The 20,436-nt window shown below is 40.7% G+C and overlaps 1 protein-coding gene across 1 annotated transcript in view; it reads right to left on the bottom strand.

The window, feature by feature from the left end:
• Positions 1-20,436, bottom strand: part of BAHD1 (bromo adjacent homology domain containing 1) — a 509,383-nt gene that overhangs the window by 248,959 nt on the left and 239,988 nt on the right. The window contains exons 3-4 of the mRNA XM_053697895.1: positions 1,818-2,194; positions 1,335-1,494 (exon numbers count right to left, since the gene is read on the bottom strand). Coding sequence (XP_053553870.1) covers positions 1,335-1,494; positions 1,818-2,194 — 537 coding nt within the window. The remainder of the gene's footprint in view (positions 1-1,334; positions 1,495-1,817; positions 2,195-20,436) is intronic.

Below are 20,436 nucleotides of genomic sequence, written 5' to 3' on the forward strand. Positions count from 1 at the left end.
ATCTATGAGTCTTAGATACTGCAGAGACTCCTCCCAATAAAATGTAACCCCTAAAAAGGAAGTGGATTTTTTATGTTTCAAGTATCCATATTCCTCAAGAGTTCCTAGTAATCTTAATTATTCATTAACTTGGAAATAAACTTTTTTGCTTTGCAACTTAGTAATTATGGATAAATCATCAAAATGTTATAAAGAAAAGCACACATGTTGTGCTCAAAAGGAATTTGATGTCTTATGTAGGTTTACAGCCTCGTCTTAACAGTGGAAGCTTTCTTATGGACAAACTTAACCAGGAGGGGAAAATGTCAAGGGGTAGAAACAAAGGACTGATTAGATGAACAATGACCCTTTATCTATGCATATAAATGGTTATTCGGTTTGTCCATCCAGGGTAAAAAGGCTTTTATCTGTGTTGCGGCTGTATTATTATAGTGTGCTGTTAATGGATCAACTTGGAGCTATGAAACAAAAGTGTAAAAATTGCCATATAAATGTTTTCAGAAGTCTCATGATCAGAATCAGTACTAATTCTTCTCTTACAAAGGTACAAATGAATAAGTAGTAGCTTGCTTACTGTAGTGGTGATGTCATTAGCAGCTATTATTGATACCAAATGTGTCAGACAAATCTTTACTTATTTTTATTTTATGATTCAGTGTAAAGTTAAAAATAATTTTTTAATTTTTTTTTAAAAACACAAGAAAAAAAAACAACAATGTTGCAAACACTGATGCCATACACTGCTATGGACAAGTGCACGCTCCAATCAGCCACCTAGGTTTACTCTAAACAAGATATCAGAAGAACAAAAATTTGATAACAGGTAACATTAGGAAGTTGTTTAAAAACTGCATGCTCTATCTGAATCCTTAATGTTGACTTTTATAATAGAAAGAATAAAATAAAGTTTGGGTTTCCTGGCCCTTTAAACTGGGTTTGTGGGTACATAAAACACAAATTATTAAAGTATTTGGTAAAACACCTTTAAATAGTTAGCAATCCCTTTCTAATATCCTCTATAACTTAGAGAGAGTTCAGTAAAGTCCCAGTGCACATTTACATTTTGTTCACAAAGGGTACCCATAAAAAAAAAAATTTGACTAAGTCTGGCCAGAGATTTCTACACTGAAACAATGTAGCAGATCAACCTGTGCAAAGCCAGATCTTGGTGTGTTGCACTTTCACAAGAAGAAATCCGGCTCCAAAAAGAGCTGAACGCCACAAGCAGCGGTCTTCTGCTATATTGGGATAGTAACTAAATATACAAATACACATGTCTAATGACCAGTATATTTATTTTCTAAAAGTAAATGAAAATAAACTTGTCACTATACCAGTTATGGGTTCTTCCCACAGTGCTGATATTTTGGCCACATATGGCATGGATTTCTTCCTGGGCCCAGATTTCAGAAGAACAGTGTCTCGAACCCGGATGATTTCTCCATTGCGTTCCACAGCCTGATAACTCCTACGAAGAGCAGGTTCAGGCTCATTCTAGTGGGGGGAAAAATATGCGCATGAAAAACAGACTAAGAAGTAAAAAACAAAACATAGCATTTTTCAAAAGAAAGTATCAGTCACCAAATCATAACTGCAGAAAAGTCAGTGCATTTTGGTCTAAAGAAGGGACACTGTGGGGTCCCGAAAAGTCACTCTTTTCTCATATATTATTACAATTGATCATCTGTTGACTGAAAACCAGTATGTGCTTATTTAAGAAATGGATGTTTTGTTTATATGTGAATTTTTTATATACATATTAGTTGAAATGCTTCTGAAATCAGTAAACAGACAAAACAGTTCAGCTTCAGACTTACCACCACATAAACGGCTTTCTCACAAGCTGTTCCGAGGGGCATCCAGCCATTTGTAGCTCTTCTCCGACTGATACGCTGCTGTTTAGGATGGCTATGGCCCTTGCTTGCTTTGTTGTCAGTTACATGAATGCAGCCAGGTGTGTTTCTGACACCAGATTTAGAACCGCTAGGTGGTTTGGAGCTCTGCGGACATTCTCGTGCAGTCTTGACCATAGCCAGAGTCTGAGGTTCGGAGTTGGGAGTCTGCAGATAAGGAACAGGCTCGGCAGCAGGCGGGACACTGGGAACTGGACATCCTGAGAGTGGGTGAGCAGGAGAAACAGGGTGACCTGCTGTGGCGATTTCTATGTTGAGTTGGTCTAGAGTTTTGTATCCTTCTGTAGAAAGGAAGAAACTTCTTTATGGCACATATATATAGCAGAAATTACAAAAACTACAAAATTCCCATCTATGCATTAAAACAAAATCAAATTGCACACTGACCGCAGTCCACCCTTTCAAATACTTGGGTATGTTTTTTAAACTAGGGTTGCACCGATACCGATACTAGTATCGGTATCAGTGCCAATACCAAGTATTTGAACGAGTACTTGTACTCATGCAAATGCACCGATACTTATACCGATACCTCCACTTCCTACCCATACGCTATCTTGTGGAGGTTTTTCAAACTGCAAGTTCCCATTTAATTTTAAGCTGTAGTAGAGACTCAACTAAAAATGGTTCACTTCTGTTCGGCCAATACAAATTGCTGTTGTATTGTATTATTGTAAGAGAGATCACTGTACCTCGTTCAGACAAACCCCTGAAGTACTGGGCAGATAATAAACTGAGATTTCCAGCTCTGACTAAAATAGCCCAAAATTATCTTTTTGCCCCATGCAGTAGTGCTGAAAGTGAAAGACTGTTCAGCCTAGCATCAAACGACATTACTGATAGCAGAAACAGACGTATATCTGAACATACAGAGATGCTTCTGTTCCTTAAAAAGAACTTGCCACTAACTTTTGCAAAATTATTATAATTGCTAGATTGCCTGTTATACTGCTAGTTCTTATCTTGCACAATTATGCTCAAAACATACTGTACTCTGAGGAACATCCTTAGCTTATATAATTGCAGGAAGAATGTTCATAGGAAAAATTAAGTTAATTCCTATGAACACACATCTTACAATAATAGGACTAGATTTAGATTACATTTGATATATAAGCTTTACCAATGCTCTGTTCACATTTCCAACTCAATAGACTTTAATGGAGTTGGACATGCAATGAAAGCATTGGTAAAGCTTAGCAGTCGAATGTAAGCTAGCCCATAGTGTTGGTCCCCATGTTTAAACAGTGCACTGTTATATTTTTTACTGTATTGCACTTTTGGTTGGTTGTGATTTACATTTGTTATTTATTGTTGTTATTATGAATATATTTTAATGTAATATTTTTATTTATAAACATGATCTGTGAAATTTCTACGAGTTTTTACAACTTTGTGACAACAAGCAAATAAAACTGTTTTATTATTTCATAATGTCTTTTGAGTTACAGTTCTTCATAATTATAAAGAAGCTATCTTAACTCATTAGTCGGTATTGTGCTTGAGACACTGTCACATAACTTTAAAAAGTATCGGTAATTGGTATCGGCGAGTATTTAAAAAAAAGTATTGGTACTTGTACTCAGTCTTAAAAAAATGGTATCGGTGCAACCCTATTTTAGACCCCAATCTATCTTTTGGCCTCCACATAGAAAAACTTGCATCCAAACTTTATCTAAAACTAGGTGCCCTGTACAGAAACAAATCCTGCCTCAGCCCTACAGTAAAAGAAAAGATTGTACAGCAAATGCCGATGCCTATCATGGATTATGGGGATGTAGTATATGCAACTGCACCGCAAACTCACCTTAATAAACTTAATACATTTTATAACTCGTTCTGCTGCTTTGTGCTACAATGTAACTACAGGAACCACCATTGTGACATGCTAAATGAACTAAACTGGAATCGCTGGAATCCAGGCACACCCTCCATCTTTCCAGCCTTGTGTTTTAAGAGCTTTTCTGGAAAGCTCCTACCCTACCTGAGCAGAATGCTCTCCCCGGCTATTCCTACATCCTATAACCTCCGATCCAGTACCAGCACATTATTTAGCTTGCCTCAATACAAAAAGAAAGCAGCTCGATTCTCCTTTACCTACAGAGCACCACAATTATGGAACGACCTCCTGCACACTTTCAAACCTTTCCCAAGCCTAATATTCTTTAAGAGATCACTCTCTACATATCTCAAAACAGAATGCACCTGTAATGTTTAATTATATATTTCCTACCTGTTCTATGTTAAATTGTTTGCATATATTGTGAATTATTATTTTTGTATTTGATTGTACACTATTGTATCAATGTAATGTTTTGTGGACCCAGGACATACTTGGAAACAAGAGAAATCTCAATGTATCCTTCCTGATAAAATATTTTATAAATATATACTACAACAGATTACAGCGAGGCAATTAAAAAAAAAAAACAGCACTTTAACTAGAAATTATTCTACTGTAGTCTGATATAACCCCTAAATACCCCTGGCCATACGTACAAAACTACCACTAATGTAATAACACGCTAAAATGTGCTACAGCATTTTGTTATTATAGTAATGCTTATAAGTGTTTAAGCACCCCCTAAAATGGGTTAAGATGAATTTAAACCAAAAGGTTCAAGCAAGTATTTAAACTCCTGCACAATGCACTTTACTGACCTGGACCTGAGCAAAATAGAAAGCTATTCAGGTATATGCATAAACCAATCCTGATTGGCCAATGATCTTGTCCTGCCCAGTAGTAGAGCATGCAATTTTAAACAGACATTCTGGTTTACTTCTATTATCATCATATCTGCTTGGTTCTAGAAGTATCCTTTGTAGAAGAGCATAGCTAGGTAGGCTCAGAAGCAACAATGCACTGCTGGGAGCTAGCTTTTGATTGGTGGCTGCACATATATTAAAGGATACGAAAAGAATGAAGAAAATTTAATAGAAGTAAATTGAAAAGTTGTTTAAAATGAAAGTGTAATTTTGCGTTCTCTGACACTTTAATAGTGCTTAAAGGAATAGTCTAGTCAAAATTAAACTTTTATGACTTTCATAGAAAGTTGCATCCTCTAATTTACTCCTTTTATCAAATTTTCTTCATCTCTTGGTATCTTTATTTGAAAAAGCAAGAATGTAAGCTTAGGAGCCAGCCCATTTTTGGTTCAGTACCTGGGTAGTGCTTGCCGATTGGAGTCTAAAATGTAGCCAATCAGCAAGTGCTACCCAGGTTCCTCACTGAGACCCTATGTTAAAGTTATCCCCGAAAGTTTGTAGCCCTGGGGGATGAGGGAAATAGGGGAGGTATTTAAGCCTTTTGGCTGGGGTGTCTTTGCCTCCTCCTGGTGACCAGGTTCTGAATTCCCAAAAGTAATGAATGCAGCTGTGGACTCTTTCCATTTGTGAAGAAAAGTTTAATTTTGAGTAGACTATCCCTTTAACTATATTTACTGAATTAGAGCCTTATTAATTTAGAACTTCCCTTTAATACTGGTCTCAAAGTGGATTTTACAGATTAATTAAGGGTTCAAAAGTGTAATGTATCCCTTTTGAAGGCTTATATATGAAATTCCCATTTCTGGTACAAATACAGGTTAACAAACTTATGCAGCATGTTTTTATTAAATAAAACCCAAGCTGCTTGTGTACAGGCTCCCTCTGCCAGCCTTGTATGGAAGCACAGAAGTTAAAAACATAAATTATACAGAAGGAAATTAAATTATCTGGTAAGCATAAGGAGAGTCCTCAGCATCATTCCTTACTGTTGGAAAATACTGAACCTGGCAACCAGGAGACTGCAAATACACCCCAGCCAAAGGCTTAAATACCTCTCCCACTTCCCTCATCCCCCAGTCATTCTGCCAGGGGAACAAGAAACAGTAAAAGAAAAATCAGGGTATAAATGGTGCCAGAAGAAAAATATAATTTAGAGGGCTGCCCATCGGAGAACACTGGGGGGGGGGCCGTGGACTCTCCTTATACAGAAGGAAATTAAATTATCTGGTAAACATAATTTATAAGGAGAGTCCACGGCATCATTCCTTACTATTGGGAAAACAATACCCAAGCTCTAGGGGACACTGAATGATAACGGGAGAGACAAAAAGAGAGGCGGACCCTAATCTGAGGGCACCACAGCCTGCAATATCTCTCTCCCAAAAGTGGCTTCAGCCGAAGCATAAAACATCAAACTTGTAAAATTTAGAAAAAAAAAGAATTTATGCTTACCTGATAAATTACTTTCTCTTACGGTGTATCCAGTCCACAGATTCATCCTTACTTGTGGGATATTCTCAATCGCTACAGGAATTGGCAAAGAGCACACAGAAAGCTGTCCATATAGCTCCCCTCAGGCTCCGCCCCCCAGTCATTCGACCGACGGTTAGGAGAAAAAGGAGAAACTATAGGGTGCAGTGGTGACTGTAGTTTACTAAAATAAATTTGAACCTGACTTAATTGCCAGGGCGGGCCATGGACTGGATACACCGTAAGAGAAAGTAATTTATCAGGTAAGCATAAATTCTGTTTTCTCTTACATGGTGTATCCAGTCCACGGATTCATCCTTACTTGTGGGAAACCAATACCAAAGCTTTAGGACACGGATGAAGGGAGGGAACAAGTCAGGTAACCTAAACGGAAGGCACCACTGCTTGCAAAACCTCTCCCCCAAAAATAGCCTCCGAAGAAGCAAAAGTATCGAATTTGTAAAATTTGGCAAATGTATGCAGTGAAGACCAAGTCGCTGCCTTACAAATCTGCTCAACAGAAGCCTCATTCTTGAAAGCCCATGTGGAAGCCACAGCTCTGGTGGAATGAGCTGTAAATCTTTCAGGAGGCTGCTTTCCAGCAGTCTCATAAGCCAATCGGATGATGCTTTTCAGCCAGAAGGGAAGAGAGGTAGCAGTCGCTTTCTGACCTCTCCTCTTACCAGAATACACAACAAACAAGGATGATGTTTGTCTGAAATCTTTAGTTGCTTTTAAATAGAATTTTAAAGCACGAACCACATCAAGATTGTGCAACAGTCGTTCCGTCTTAGAAACTGGATTAGGGCACAGAGAAGAAACAATGATTTCCTGGTTAATATTCTTATTAGAAACCACCTTTGGAAGGAAACCAGGTTTGGTACACAAAACAACCTTATCTGCATGGAGCACCAGATAGGGTGAATTACACTGCAAAGCAGACAATTCTGAAACTCTTCGAGCAGAAGAAATAGCTACTAAAAACAAAACTTTCCAAGATAATAACTTAATATCTATGGAATGCAAAGGTTCAAACGGAACCCCTTGAAGAACTGAAATAACTAAATTTAGACTCCATGGAGGAGCCACAGGTCTGTAGACAGGCTTGATTCTAACTAGGGCCTGTACAAACGCCTGAACGTCTGGTAAAGCTGCCAGACGCTTGTGTAACAGGATAGACAGAGCAGATATCTGTCCCTTTAAGGAACTAGCTGACAGACCTTTCTCCAAACCTTCATGGAGAAAAGACAATATCCTTGGAATCCTAACTTTACTCCACGAGTAACCCTTGGATTCACACCAACAAAGATATTTCCGCCATATCTTATGGTAAATTTTCCTGGTGACAGGCTTTCTGGCCTGGATCAGAGTATCTATAACTGATTCAGAGAAACCCCGCTTAGCTAGGATTAAGCGTTCAATCTCCAAGCAGTCAGTTGCAGAGAAACTAGATTTGGATGCTTGAAAGGACCTTGAATTAGAAGATCCTGCCTCGATGGCAGTTTCCATGGTGGGACCGATGACATGTCCACTAGGTCTGCATACCAAGTCCTGCGTGGCCACGCAGGTGCTATCAAAATTACTGAAGCCTTCTCCTGTTTGATTCTGGCTACTAGCAGAGGAAGAAGAGGAAACGGTGGAAAGACATAAGCTAGACTGAATGACCAAGGCGTTATTAATGCATCTATCAATGCCGCCTTGGGATCCCTGGATCTGGATCCGTAAAGGGGAAGTTTGGTGTTCTGACGGGACGCCATCAAATCCAATTCTGGAGTGCCCCATAGCTGGGTCAGCTGAGCAAAAACCTCCGGGTGGAGTTCCCACTCCCCCGGATGGAAAGTCTGACGACTTAGAAAATCCACCTCCCAGTTGTCTACCCCTGGGATGTGGATTGCACATAGATGGCAGAAGTGATCCTCCGCCCATTCGATGATCTTGGATACTTCCTTCATCGCTAGGGAACTCTTTGTTCCTTCCTGATGATTGATGTACGCTACAGTCGTGATGTTGTCCGACTGAAATCTGATGAATTTGGCCTCTGCTAGTTGAGGCCATGCCTGGAGCGTATTGAATATCGCTCTCAGTTCCAAAATGTTTATCGGGAGAAGAGATTCTTCCCAAGACCATAGACCCTGAGTTTTCAGGGAGTCCCAGACCGCACCCCAGCCTAACAGACTGGCATCGGTCGTAACAATGATCCACTCCGGCTTGCGGAAACTCATTCCCTGAGACAGGTGATCCTGAGACAACCACCAGAGAAGAGAGAGTCTCTGGTTTTCTGGTCCATTTGTATTTGAGGAGACAAATATGCATAATCCCCATTCCACTGCTTGAGCATGCACAGTTGAAGTGGTCTGAGATGAATTCGGGCAAAAGGGACTACGTCCATTGCCGCAACCATTAGACCGATTACCTCCATGCACTGAGCCACAGAAGGCCGAAGAATGAAATGAAGAACTCGGCAAGTATTCAAAAGTTTTGACTTCCTGACCTCTGTCAGAAAGATTTTCATTTCTACCGAGTCTATTAGTGTTCCCAGGAAGGGAACCCTTGTGAGCGGGGACAGAGAACTTTTTCCTACATTCACCTTCCACCCGTGAGACCTTAGAAAGGCCAGAACAATGTCCGTATGAGCCTTGGCTCTGTGAAAAAGAAGACGACTGTATTAAGATGTCGTCTAGGTAAGGTGCTACTGCAATGCCCCGCGGTCTTAGTACCGCTAGAAGGGACCCTAGCACCTTTGTGAAAATTCTGGGAGCGGTGGCCAACCCGAAAGGAAGAGCCACGTACTGGTAATGTTTGTCCAGAAAGGCGAACCTTAGGAACTGATGGTGATCTTTGTGGATAGGGATATGTAGATATGCATCCTTTAGATCCACGGTAGTCATATATTGACCTTCCTGGATCATCGGCAAGATTGTCCGAATGGTTTCCATCTTGAAAGACTGAACTCTGAGGAATTTGTTTAGAATTTTTAGGTCCAGGATTGGCCTGAAAGTTCCTTCCTTTTTGGGTACTACGAACAGGTTTGAGTAAAAGCCCAGTCCTTGTTCTGCAATTGGAACTCTGTGTATCACTCCCATTTTTAGTAGATCTTCTACACAGCGTAAGAACGCCTGTTTCTTTGTTTGGTCTGAAGACAAACGAGAAATGTGGAACCTTCCCCTTGGGGGAAAATCCTTGAATTCTAGAAGGTACACCTGAGCAACTATTTCTAATGCCCAGGGATATGGAACATCTTGCCCAAGCCTGAGCAAAGCGAGAAAGTCTGCCCCCCTACTAGATCCAGTCCCGGATCGGGGGCTACCCCTTCATGCTGTCTTGGTAGCAGGAGCAGGCTTCTTGGCCTGTTTACCCTTGTTCCAGCCCTGCAAGGGTTTCCAGGTTGCTTTGGGCTGTGAAGCGTTATCCTGCTTTGCGGCTGCTGAGGTTGCAGCAGGTCTGCTCCTGAAGTTGCGAAAGGAGTGAAAATTAGCCTTGTTTTTGGCCTTAAACGGCCTATCTTGTGGAAGGGCATGGCCCTTTCCCCCAGTGATATCCGAAATAATTTCTTTCAGCTCTGAGCCAAACAGGGTTTTCCCCTTGAAGGGAATATTTAACAATTTCGTTTTGGACGACACATCCGCCAACCACGATTTGAGCCAAAACGCTCTTCGTGCCATGATGGCAAAACCTGAGTTTTTTGCCGCTAACTTAGCCAATTGCAAAGCGGCATCAGTGATAAAAGAATTAGCCAGCTTTAGAGCATGAATTCTATCCATGACCTCGTCGTATGAAGTCTCCCTCTGGAGCGACTCCTCAAGAGACTCAAACCAAAATGCCGCTGCAGTAGTTACCGGAATAATGCAGGCAATTGGTTGGAGAAGAAAACCTTGCTGAACAAATATTTTCTTCAGCAATCCTTCCAATTTTTTATCCATAGGATCTTTGAAAGCACAACTGTCCTCTATTGGTATAGTTGTACGTTTAGCAAGTGTTGAAACAGCTCCCTCTACCTTAGGGACCGTCAGCCACGCGTCCCACCTGGGGTCGTTTATGGGGAACATTTTTTTAAAGATAGGGGGGGGGGGACACACAAAGGGTACACCTGGTCTCTCCCACTCCCTAGTCACAATATCCGCCACCCTCTTTGGGATCGGAAATGCCTCAGTGTATACAGAGACCTCTAAAAACCTGTCCATTTTACACAGTTTTTCTGGGACCACCATGGGGTCACAATCATCCAGCGTAGCTAAAACCTCCTTAAGCAGGACGCGGAGGTGTTCCAGCTTAAATTTAAACGCTAAGGAATCTGACTCTGCCCGCTAAGAAACTTTTCCTGTGTCAGAAATTTCTCCCTCAGACAGACCGTCCCTCACTGCTACCTCTGAGTGTTGTGAGGGTACTACAGATAAATCATCCAAAGCTTCTGATTGCTCATCCTCTGTATTTAAAACTGAGCTATAACGCTTTCTTGGAAAAACTGGCAGTTTGGATAAAAATGCTGCAAGGGAATTATCCATTACTGCTGCTAATTGTTGTAAAGTAATAGGGGCCAATGCGCTAGAGGTACTAGGCATCGCTTGCGCAGGCGTAACTGGTGTTGACACATGGGGAGAGGAAGGACTATCCTCATTACCTTCCGTTAAAGAATCATCTTGGGCTACATTTTTAGGTGTCACTGCATGGTCTTTAAAATGCTTAGATGTTTTAGCACACTTTAAACACAAATGCAATGGGGGTACCGCCATGGCTTTTAAACATAAAGAACAAGGTCTATCTGAAGGCTCAGACATGTTTGACAGACTTAGACAGCACTACAATACAGTAAAAGTCACTTTTTGAAAAAACGTTACTGTGTCTTTAAATAATAAAAAGCACACACTTTTTTACCAAATCACCAAAAAACATCCGATCTTTATGAAATTTCCACCACATGATCCCAATGCTGAAATGATTGCACACAAATTTTCAAATCAATTAACCCCTTATTGCCCAAACCGGAGCAAATTTAAGTAAACTACCGGTTTAACACACTACAGCACGGTGCCAGTGTCTTTGCTGTGGCCCTACCTTCCTTTTGGGTTATTTGCAGAAGAAAATAAGCCTCCCTGAAGTCCTCCTGTACTCTCAGGACATTACACGTGACATGAAGCTGCCTTGCAAAACAACTGCGCAACTGAGGTGCGAAAATGAGGCCCCCTCCCTCTTCCTTCCAGAGTTATGGGGCCTTCCTGAGTCAGATTAGGTGTCCTACAATATGCCAGGCGTAGTAAAAAAAAAAAAAAAAACTGTTCCAACGACTAAAAACACTTGATAAATGTAAGATTACACTAATAAAGTAATCGATTTAGCCCATCACAGTGTCTACCAGTATTTAAGCCCTTCACAGAAGCCATCCTTCTATACTGAGTCTCAGAAAATGGCTTACCTTCCCACATGGGGATTTCTATCAGTCCTCTAGCATTACCAGGTCTTGTTAGAAAAAAAATGACTGAGCATACCTTAAAGGGACAGTATACACTCATTTTCATATAACTGCATGTAATAGACACTACTATAAAGAATAATATGCACAGATACTGATATAAAAATCCAGTATAAAACTTACTTAGAAGCTGTCACTTTGGCTCTGTTGAAAAGGTAGCTGGAAAGCCCACTGCAAGTGGCAAATAAGACACTCCCCCCTCCCCCTTCTTTTGCATATGAAAAGACCCTTTACACAAACAGGAGCAAGCTGGAGTAGGTAGTCGAGCGTATTCACATAAAACTTTGGGGCTTGGTTAGGAGTCTGAAAATCAGAGCAATGTTATTTAAAAATAAGCAAAACTATACATTAATTTAAAAAAAAAAAAACTTTATGGGCTATATAAATAGATTATCTACAAAACATTTATGCAAAGAAAAAATGAGTGTATAATGTCCCTTTAAGCAGTTAAGCCTGCAAACTGTTCCCCCCAACTGAAGTTCTCCGGTACTCAACAGTCCTGCGTGGGAACAGCAATGGATTTTAGTTACAACATGCTAAAATCTTTTTCCTCTCAGCAGAAATCTTCATCACTTTCGGCCTCAGAGTAAATAGTACAAACCGGCACTATTTTAAAATAAACTCTTGATTGAAGAAATAAAAAACTACAAATCTAACACCACATACTCTTTACCCTCCCGTGGAGATGCTACTTGTTAGAGTGGCAAAAAGAATGACTGGAGAGGCGGAGCGTTAGGGGAGCTATATGGACAGCTTTGCTGTGTGCTCTTTGCCACTTGCTGTAAGGATTGAGAATATCCCACAAGTAAGGATGAATCCGTGGTCTGGATACACCATGTAAGAGAAAGTAAGGAGGACCAGGTAGCCGACTTACAAATCTAATCCATAGAGGCCTCATTCTTAAAGGCCCAAAAGGAAGCCACTGCTCTAGTAGAATGAGCCGTAATCCTCTGAGGAGGTTTATGTCCCGCTGTCTCATAAGCTAAGCGGATAACACTCCTTAACAAAAAAGATAAGGAAGTCGAAGAGACCTTCTGACCTTTACGCTTCCCAGACAACAAGCAAGAAAGAAATGAAAAAAGAAAACAGAGGCGCCAACATGGCCTAGTACAGCCAATGAAAAAGACTACAAGTGGAACAGGAACAGAAAAATATACTCACAAATGGAGCGCACCCTCTGGTGCTATTAGTGCAAACTGGAGCCTCCCAGTGGTCCAGCTCACTGATGTACTCTAGCAATCAATCAGGACCCTTAGGAGGGCTAGCAGTGATGTTCCTGAGTGAACATAAAGCATACAAACATAGCCCAGTAACGTTTAAGAAAGGACAGAGGGGTAGGTGTAATAACACAAGATCCACTGCACCTACACTCACAGCAGACTGGGACCAATCAATCAGTCGCCCAGTAGACTGAACACTCCAGGCTAAAACCCCAATTTCCTCAGATAGCCAGTGGACAAAATAGCCAGTGGCAGATGTAGACTTGGAAATCCAACATACAAATAGCAAGTGTATGTAGTAAAAACTTTTATTAAAATGCGACGCGTTTCTCAGCTATCAAAAGAGCTGTTTCAGCAGGCTAAAAATCAAACATTAAAAGTACACTTGCTATATAAAGGGAAATGCATGGTAGACATCAAATCTGATAGGTTAAACAATTAGAACATTTGATTGCCAACAACTGAATAATTAGTTGGTATGGTAACATTCATCAACAATTGATTCCATATATATTGTGTAATACATATAAAACATCAAAAGCACATGTACTTGTTTGATAATAGAGAACATCTATAAATACACAAATCATAAAAAAAATAGAATAGCTAAACAAACAAATAAAAATATAAAAAAATAAATTGATCATCATATGCTTCATATACTATTCCTAGGACGTAACAGTATTGTTGAGATCCTATACCAGATTTTAAACATAATAATTCCATAGGACAGCAAATCACCATTAAATTCTATCTATGCTCTCGAGGTAAATGTGCAGGCCCAAAGTAGATAAACGCTGTGAGTGTGATATCAAAGTCGCTCAGCGCCTGCAAGATTATAAATGAGACTTTGGGAGACATATTGCTGATCATTATCTAGCGCCAAAGAAAAACCTTACCGTCTATTATAATTCAGGTACGATCGTCCTGAGTATATTGTTTATACTTACATAAGCCAAAATGTATTTTGACAGTGCAGGTGAACTGACATAGCGTGATGCTATGATCACTCTTCCAATTCTAGTCAATGTATGTGGGGGCGGGTATCTAAGGGCCAATCCGATAGTGAAATTCGTTATTAGCGGTAATGTCCCCGTCCACATCTGGAGCTCGAAATAGAATAAAGGACAAGGTTGTGCGAGTTTGGGAGATAGAAGTTCTATAGTGAAAAACTAATGTGAATGTTACAAGATCAATTAGAGAACAGCTAAGCTGCTATCATCAGTATAGAAAATCCTAGTGCTCGTAAAAAGTTGGAGTGACGTTCTATCGACTGCCAATAGAATTACCAAGAAGGGCTTATTATGGGTTGGGCTTGTCTCCATGTATACAAACTATATTCCCATGCAGTGATTAGGAATACAAAATCTCGTTAGAGGCGATCAGCACAATCATTAAAAACTTGTAATGTGAATTAAATATGTAATATATATATATATATATATATCATACCATACATTTAGGAACCATCTGTGTACGTGATGTCTTATGTCTGTAGTATATACTCACTACTGTGGTATTTCAGTTAACCAAATCGATATAATAAGGGGTATATAATAATATGGGCAGATCTATACAATAAAGGGTAAATGTGAGCACATCTTTACATATATATGTGTATAGTACAAAGAGTAGATTAAGTGTGTGTAATTAGGGAATGAACTAACTGGTAAAAACAGACCAGAATCAAGTGATGACCTCTAGTGGTGAAAAGGAAATATAATAAAAAGAAGAATGAGGAGTGAAAAACATTTGATAATTGTACAATGATGATGTGGGAGTGTGTTAGATATGATTGTGAAAACTGTAAAACCTGGGCCTAGTTCATATATATGATAATATAATATACATAAAGTGATACAACTCTTTAGTGATGATGCCCCTAATATAAAAACCTAAAATGCTAGTCCACATTTGGGACTACTTCATAGTTGAGTATGTATATGACAGGAAATTGTTAAAGTTTCATGGTATTCAGATTTTAGAAACCAAATTCAGCTTACTAAATGTCCTACTACAGATTAATGGCATATACGGAATCGATCAGTGATAGGAGTGGTAATTCCACCGAAATTGACCTCATTTGACAAGACCCTCTTGACATAGACAACTTAAAACTGTGATAGACAAACTCTCAAATCGGAGAGTCCCCTAATCAGAAAGATGCCATATCCAAATTTTCATTAAGCCCCCCCTGGGTTGAAGTGTATCCAATTTTTTGATCCAATAGGATTCTCTCCTCCTAAGGGTGAGAAATGCATCCTTATTGGATCTGGAGATCATTTCTATAGGTAATATCCTCATTGGATTCTTCTGTGTCCTGTGATGGTTAAGACAATGTCTGGAGACACTGAGATTTCGATCATTTTTCTATATTATAGGAGTGTAACCCCCATCTTTTTTTGATTTTGCGACAGGTGCGGCCTACATATTGAGCCCCACATTTGCAGCTCAGAAGGTAAATTATAAAAGAGGTATTGCATGTCATATGACCTTTGATCATAAAGGTTCCACCCGTCATTGAAGATGTGAATGTGGAAGCTCTATGGGATATAAAGCTACACATACCACAGCGCTTCCTATAACACTTGGATATCATGTTTTTCTGGTTGCTAGATCCCATAGGGATAGGTGCTGGAATAGTTCTGTTAGAATATTTATCTGACAATTTTACTCGGAGCTAGGGCAGTTTTCAATGTAGGTGCTCTCCTATACACCACTTTGGGTTTGTCACCCAAAATTTGCTTAAGGATCGGGTCATTGACAAGAATGGACCAATGTTTATTGAGAATTTTGTTGACTGCAAGATGATTCGAATTGAATCTGGTGATGAATAGGGGAGGATTAAGTTCTTTAAACATAGCTTGATCTTTGGGGTTCTTCTTAAAATAGATGGACCTATCCTCATTTCTGACTCTATTCATCTCACGGATGATAAGATCGTGAGGATAGCCTCTCTCAAGAAATCTGTCACCAATTACTAGTGCCTGTACATCATAGTCCTCAATTGAGGAACAGTTTCTCCTAATTCTTCTAAATTGTCCATATGGGACATTGGTTTTCCAGAACTTGTAGTGATTGCTCACAAAATGAAGAAGCGATTGCAATCGACAGTCTTGAAGAAAGTTTTGGATGATTCTTGGCCATCCATAGTCCTACCAAGAACCAAATCCAAAAATTCAATGTCATCATATTTGATATTGTAGGTAAAGGATATCCCAAAATCATTGTTCAAATGGTCTATGAAGCAAAGAATATCATCTTTAGTGCCCTTAAAGATGAAGAGGAGGTCATCAATGTAACAGCCATACAACACCAGGCTCGCTGCAAACTGAGTGTTGTATATATGTGTGTTCAAAACTACCCATAAAAAGGTTAGCAAAGCTTGGAGCAAACCTGGTGCCCATGGCCGTTCCCTTGATCTGAAGATAATATTTGCTTTGGTAAAGTGAGTAGTTGTGTTTTAATATGAAACTGATAAGTGAGGTAAGGCAATCCACTTGTTGTGCAGGCATATATTGATCTTGTTCAAGGTAGGAGTGTACAGCTCTAATCCCTAACTCATGTTGTATGTTGGAGTAAAGTGCTCCAACATCACAAGTCACCAACCAACAATGCTTGTCTAAAGTACAGTCTTTTAGTTTGAGCAATAAATCAGAGGAATATGTGAAAGAGTACGTCTACCAGCGCTAGGGTAAACAACCTATAGCTCCTAAAAAAAAGAAAGGGTCCCCAGCTGACCCTGAGAATAATAGTTTAAAGGACAAAATGCTAAGGAGCGCCTAAAGAGTGTCAAGGCAAAGGTAAATATTTAATAAAACAATAACTGAGTAGATAAAATATACAGAACAGGTGTGTTATAAGTATATAAAACGCATAACAATATATCATAACACCGATTAAAACATCATGGATCCATGTGAGGACATACACACAGTAATGACAAAAAATAAAAATGATAATATTGCACTAGTATATTGAAATAGTTAGGGAAAGAATAGTGCAGCAATAGTTGGTGACATAAAAATAATATAAAAAGTATAAAAAAGCCAAAGTCATATAGGAGAGTTCATCAAATGGATAATCCTGTGATGGTAAATATGTGAAAAAATGTTTGAAAATTTTTTAAAAACAAGTGATTAACAGTAAAATTAGGTGAAAAATATGTGCAAAAAAAAAAACATAATTTATGCTTACCTGATAAATGTATTTCTCTTGTAGTGTATTCAGTCCACGGGTCATCCATTACTTATGGGATATATTCCCTGCCCAACAGGAAGTTGCAAGAGGATCACCCAAGCAGAGCTGCTATATAGCTCCTCCCCTCACATGTCATATCCAGTCATTCGACCGAAACAAGACAAGAAAGGAGAAACCATAGGGTGCAGTGGTGACTGGAGTTTTAATTAAAATTTAGATCTGCCTTAAAAAAGACAGGGCGGGCCGTGGACTGAATACACTACAAGAGAAATAAATTTATCAGGTAAGCATAAATTATGTTTTCTCTTGTTAAGTGTATTCAGTCCACGGATCATCCATTACTTATAGGATACCAATACCAAAGCTAAAGTACACGGATGATGGGAGGGACAAGGCAGGAACTTAAAACGGAAGGAACCACTGCCTGTAGAACCTTTCTCCCAAAAACAGCCTCCGAAGAAGCTAAAGTGTCAAATTTGTAAAATTTTGAAAAGGTGTGAAGCGAAGACCAAGTCGCAGCCTTGCAAATCTGTTCAATAGAGGCCTCATTCTTAAAGGCCCAGGTGGAAGCCACAGCTCTAGTGGAATGAGTTGTAATTCTTTCAGGGGGCTGCTGTCCAGCAGTCTCATAGGCTAAACGTATTATGCTACGAAGCCAAAAGGAGAGAGAGGTTGCCGAAGCTTTCTGACCTCTCCTCTGTCCAGAGTAAACGACAAACAGGGAAGAAGTTTGACGAAAATCTTTAGTTGCCTGTAAATAGAATTTTAGGGCACGGACTACGTCCAGATTATGCAAAAGTCGTTCCTTCTTTGAAGAAGGATTAGGACATAATGATGGAACAACAATCTCCTGATTGATATTCCCGTTAGAGACTACCTTAGGTAAAAACCCAGGTTTAGTACGCAGAACTACCTTGTCTGAATGGAAAATCAGATAAGGAGAATCACAATGTAAGGCGGATAACTCCGAGACTCTACGAGCCGAGGAGATAGCCATCAAAAAGAGAACTTTCCAAGATAAAAGCTTAATATCAATGGAATGAAGGGGTTCAAACGGAACTCCTTGAAGAACTTTCAGAACCAAGTTTAAGCTCCACGGAGGAGCAACAGTTTTAAACACAGGCTTAATCCTAACCAAAGCCTGACAAAAAGCCTGGACGTCTGGACCTTCTGCCAGACGCTTGTGCAAAAGGATAGACAGAGCAGAGATCTGTCCTTTTAAAGAACTAGCTGATAAGCCTTTTTCCAAACCCTCTTGGAGAAAGGACAATATCCTAGGAATCCTAACCTTACTCCATGAGTAACTCTTGGATTCGCACCAATACAGGTATTTGCGCCATATCTTATGGTAGATTTTCCTGGTAACAGGCTTTCGTGCCTGTATTAAGGTATCAATAACTGACTCGGAGAAACCACGCTTTGCTAGGATCAAGCGTTCAATCTCATGTCCACTAGGTCTGCATACCAGGTCCTGCGTGGCCACGCAGGCGCTATCAGAATCACCGATGCTCTCTCCTGTTTGATCTTGGCAATCAGTCGAGGGAGCAGAGGAAACGGTGGAAACACATAAGCCAGGTTGAAGAACCAAGGAGCTGCTAGAGCATCTATCAGCGTCGCTCCCGGGTCCCTGGACCTGGATCTGTAACGAGGAAGCTTGGCGTTCTGGCGAGACGCCATGAGATCCAGTTCTGGCTTGCCCCAACGAAGGACCAGTTGAGCAAACACCTCCGGATGGAGTTCCCACTCCCCCGGATGAAAAGTCTGACAACTTAGAAAATCCGCCTCCCAGTTCTCCACGCCTGGGATGTGGATCGCTGACAAGTGGCAAGAGTAAGACTCTGCCCAGCGAATTATCTTTGAGACTTCTAACATCGCTAGGGAACTCCTGCTTCCCCCTTGATGGTTGATGTAAGCCACAGTCGTGATGTTGTCCGACTGAAATCTGATGAACCTCAGTGTTGCTAACTGAGGCCAAGCTAGAAGAGCATTGAATATTGCTCTTAACTCCAGAATATTTATTGGGAGGAATTTCTCCTCCTGAGTCCACGATCCCTGAGCCTTCAGGGAGTTCCAGACTGCGCCCCAGCCTAGAAGGCTGGCATCTGTTGTTGCAATCATCCAATCTGGCCTGCGAAAGGTCATACCCTTTGACAGATGGACCCGAGATAGCCACCAGAGAAGAGAATCTCTGGTCTCTTGATCCAGATTTAGTAGTGGGAAAAATCTGAGTAATCCCCATTCCACTGACCCAGCATGCACAATTGCAGCGGTCTGAGATGCAGGCGCGCAAATGGCACTATGTCCATTGCCGCTACCATTAAGCCGATTACTTCCATGCACTGAGCCACTGACGGGCGTGGAATGGAGTGAAGGACACGGCAAGCATTTAGAAGTTTTGATAACCAGGCCTCCGTCAGGTAAATTTTCATCTCTACAGAATCTATCAGAGTCCCTAGGAAGGAGACTCTTGTGAGTGGTGATAGAGAACTCTTTTCCACGTTCACCTTCCACCCATGCGACCTTAGAAAGGTCAGGACTATCTCTGTATGAGACGTGGCAATTTGAAAGCTTGACGCCTGTATCAGGATGTCGTCTAGATAAGGAGCCACCGCTATGCCTCGCGGTCTTAGAACCGCCAGAAGAGAGCCCAGAACCTTTGTAAAGATTCTCGGGGCCGTAGCCAATCCGAAGGGAAGAGCTACAAATTGGTAATGCCTGTCTAGAAAGGCAAATCTTAGGAACCGATGATGATCTTTGTGAATTGGTATGTGAAGGTAGGCATCCTTTAAGTCCACTGTGGTCATGTACTGACCCTTTTGGATCATGGGTAGGATGGTCCGAATAGTTTCCATTTTGAAAGATGGAACTCTGAGGAATTTGAATAAGAACTTTAGATCCAAGATTGGTCTGAAGGTTCCCTCTTTCTTGGGAACCACGATTTGAATAAAATCCCTGTCCTTGTTCCGTCCGCGGAACTGGATGGATCACTCCCATTACTAGGAGGTCTTGTACGCAGCCGCAGCATAGGAATGCCTCTTTCTTTATCTGGTTTTCTGATAACCTTGAAAGATGAAATCTCCCTTGAGGAGGAGAAGCCTTGAAGTCCAGAAGATATCCCTGAGATATGATCTCCAACACTCAGGGATCCTGGACATCTCTTGCCCACGCCTGGGCGAAGAGAGAAAGTCTGCCCCCCACTAGATCAGTTTCCGGATAGGGGGCCATCCCTTCATGCTGTCTTAGGGGCAGTAGCAGGTTTTCTGGCCTGCTTGCCCTTGTTCCAGGACTGGTTAGTTTTCCAGGCCTGTCTGTAACGAGCAACAGTTCCTTCCTGTTTTGGAGCGGAGGAAGTTGAAGTCGCCCCTGCCTTGAAGTTTCGAAAGGCACGAAAATTAGACTG

Source organism: Bombina bombina, chromosome 1 (assembly GCF_027579735.1).
Source record: "Bombina bombina isolate aBomBom1 chromosome 1, aBomBom1.pri, whole genome shotgun sequence".
In the NCBI taxonomy this organism is placed as follows: domain Eukaryota; kingdom Metazoa; phylum Chordata; class Amphibia; order Anura; family Bombinatoridae; genus Bombina; species Bombina bombina.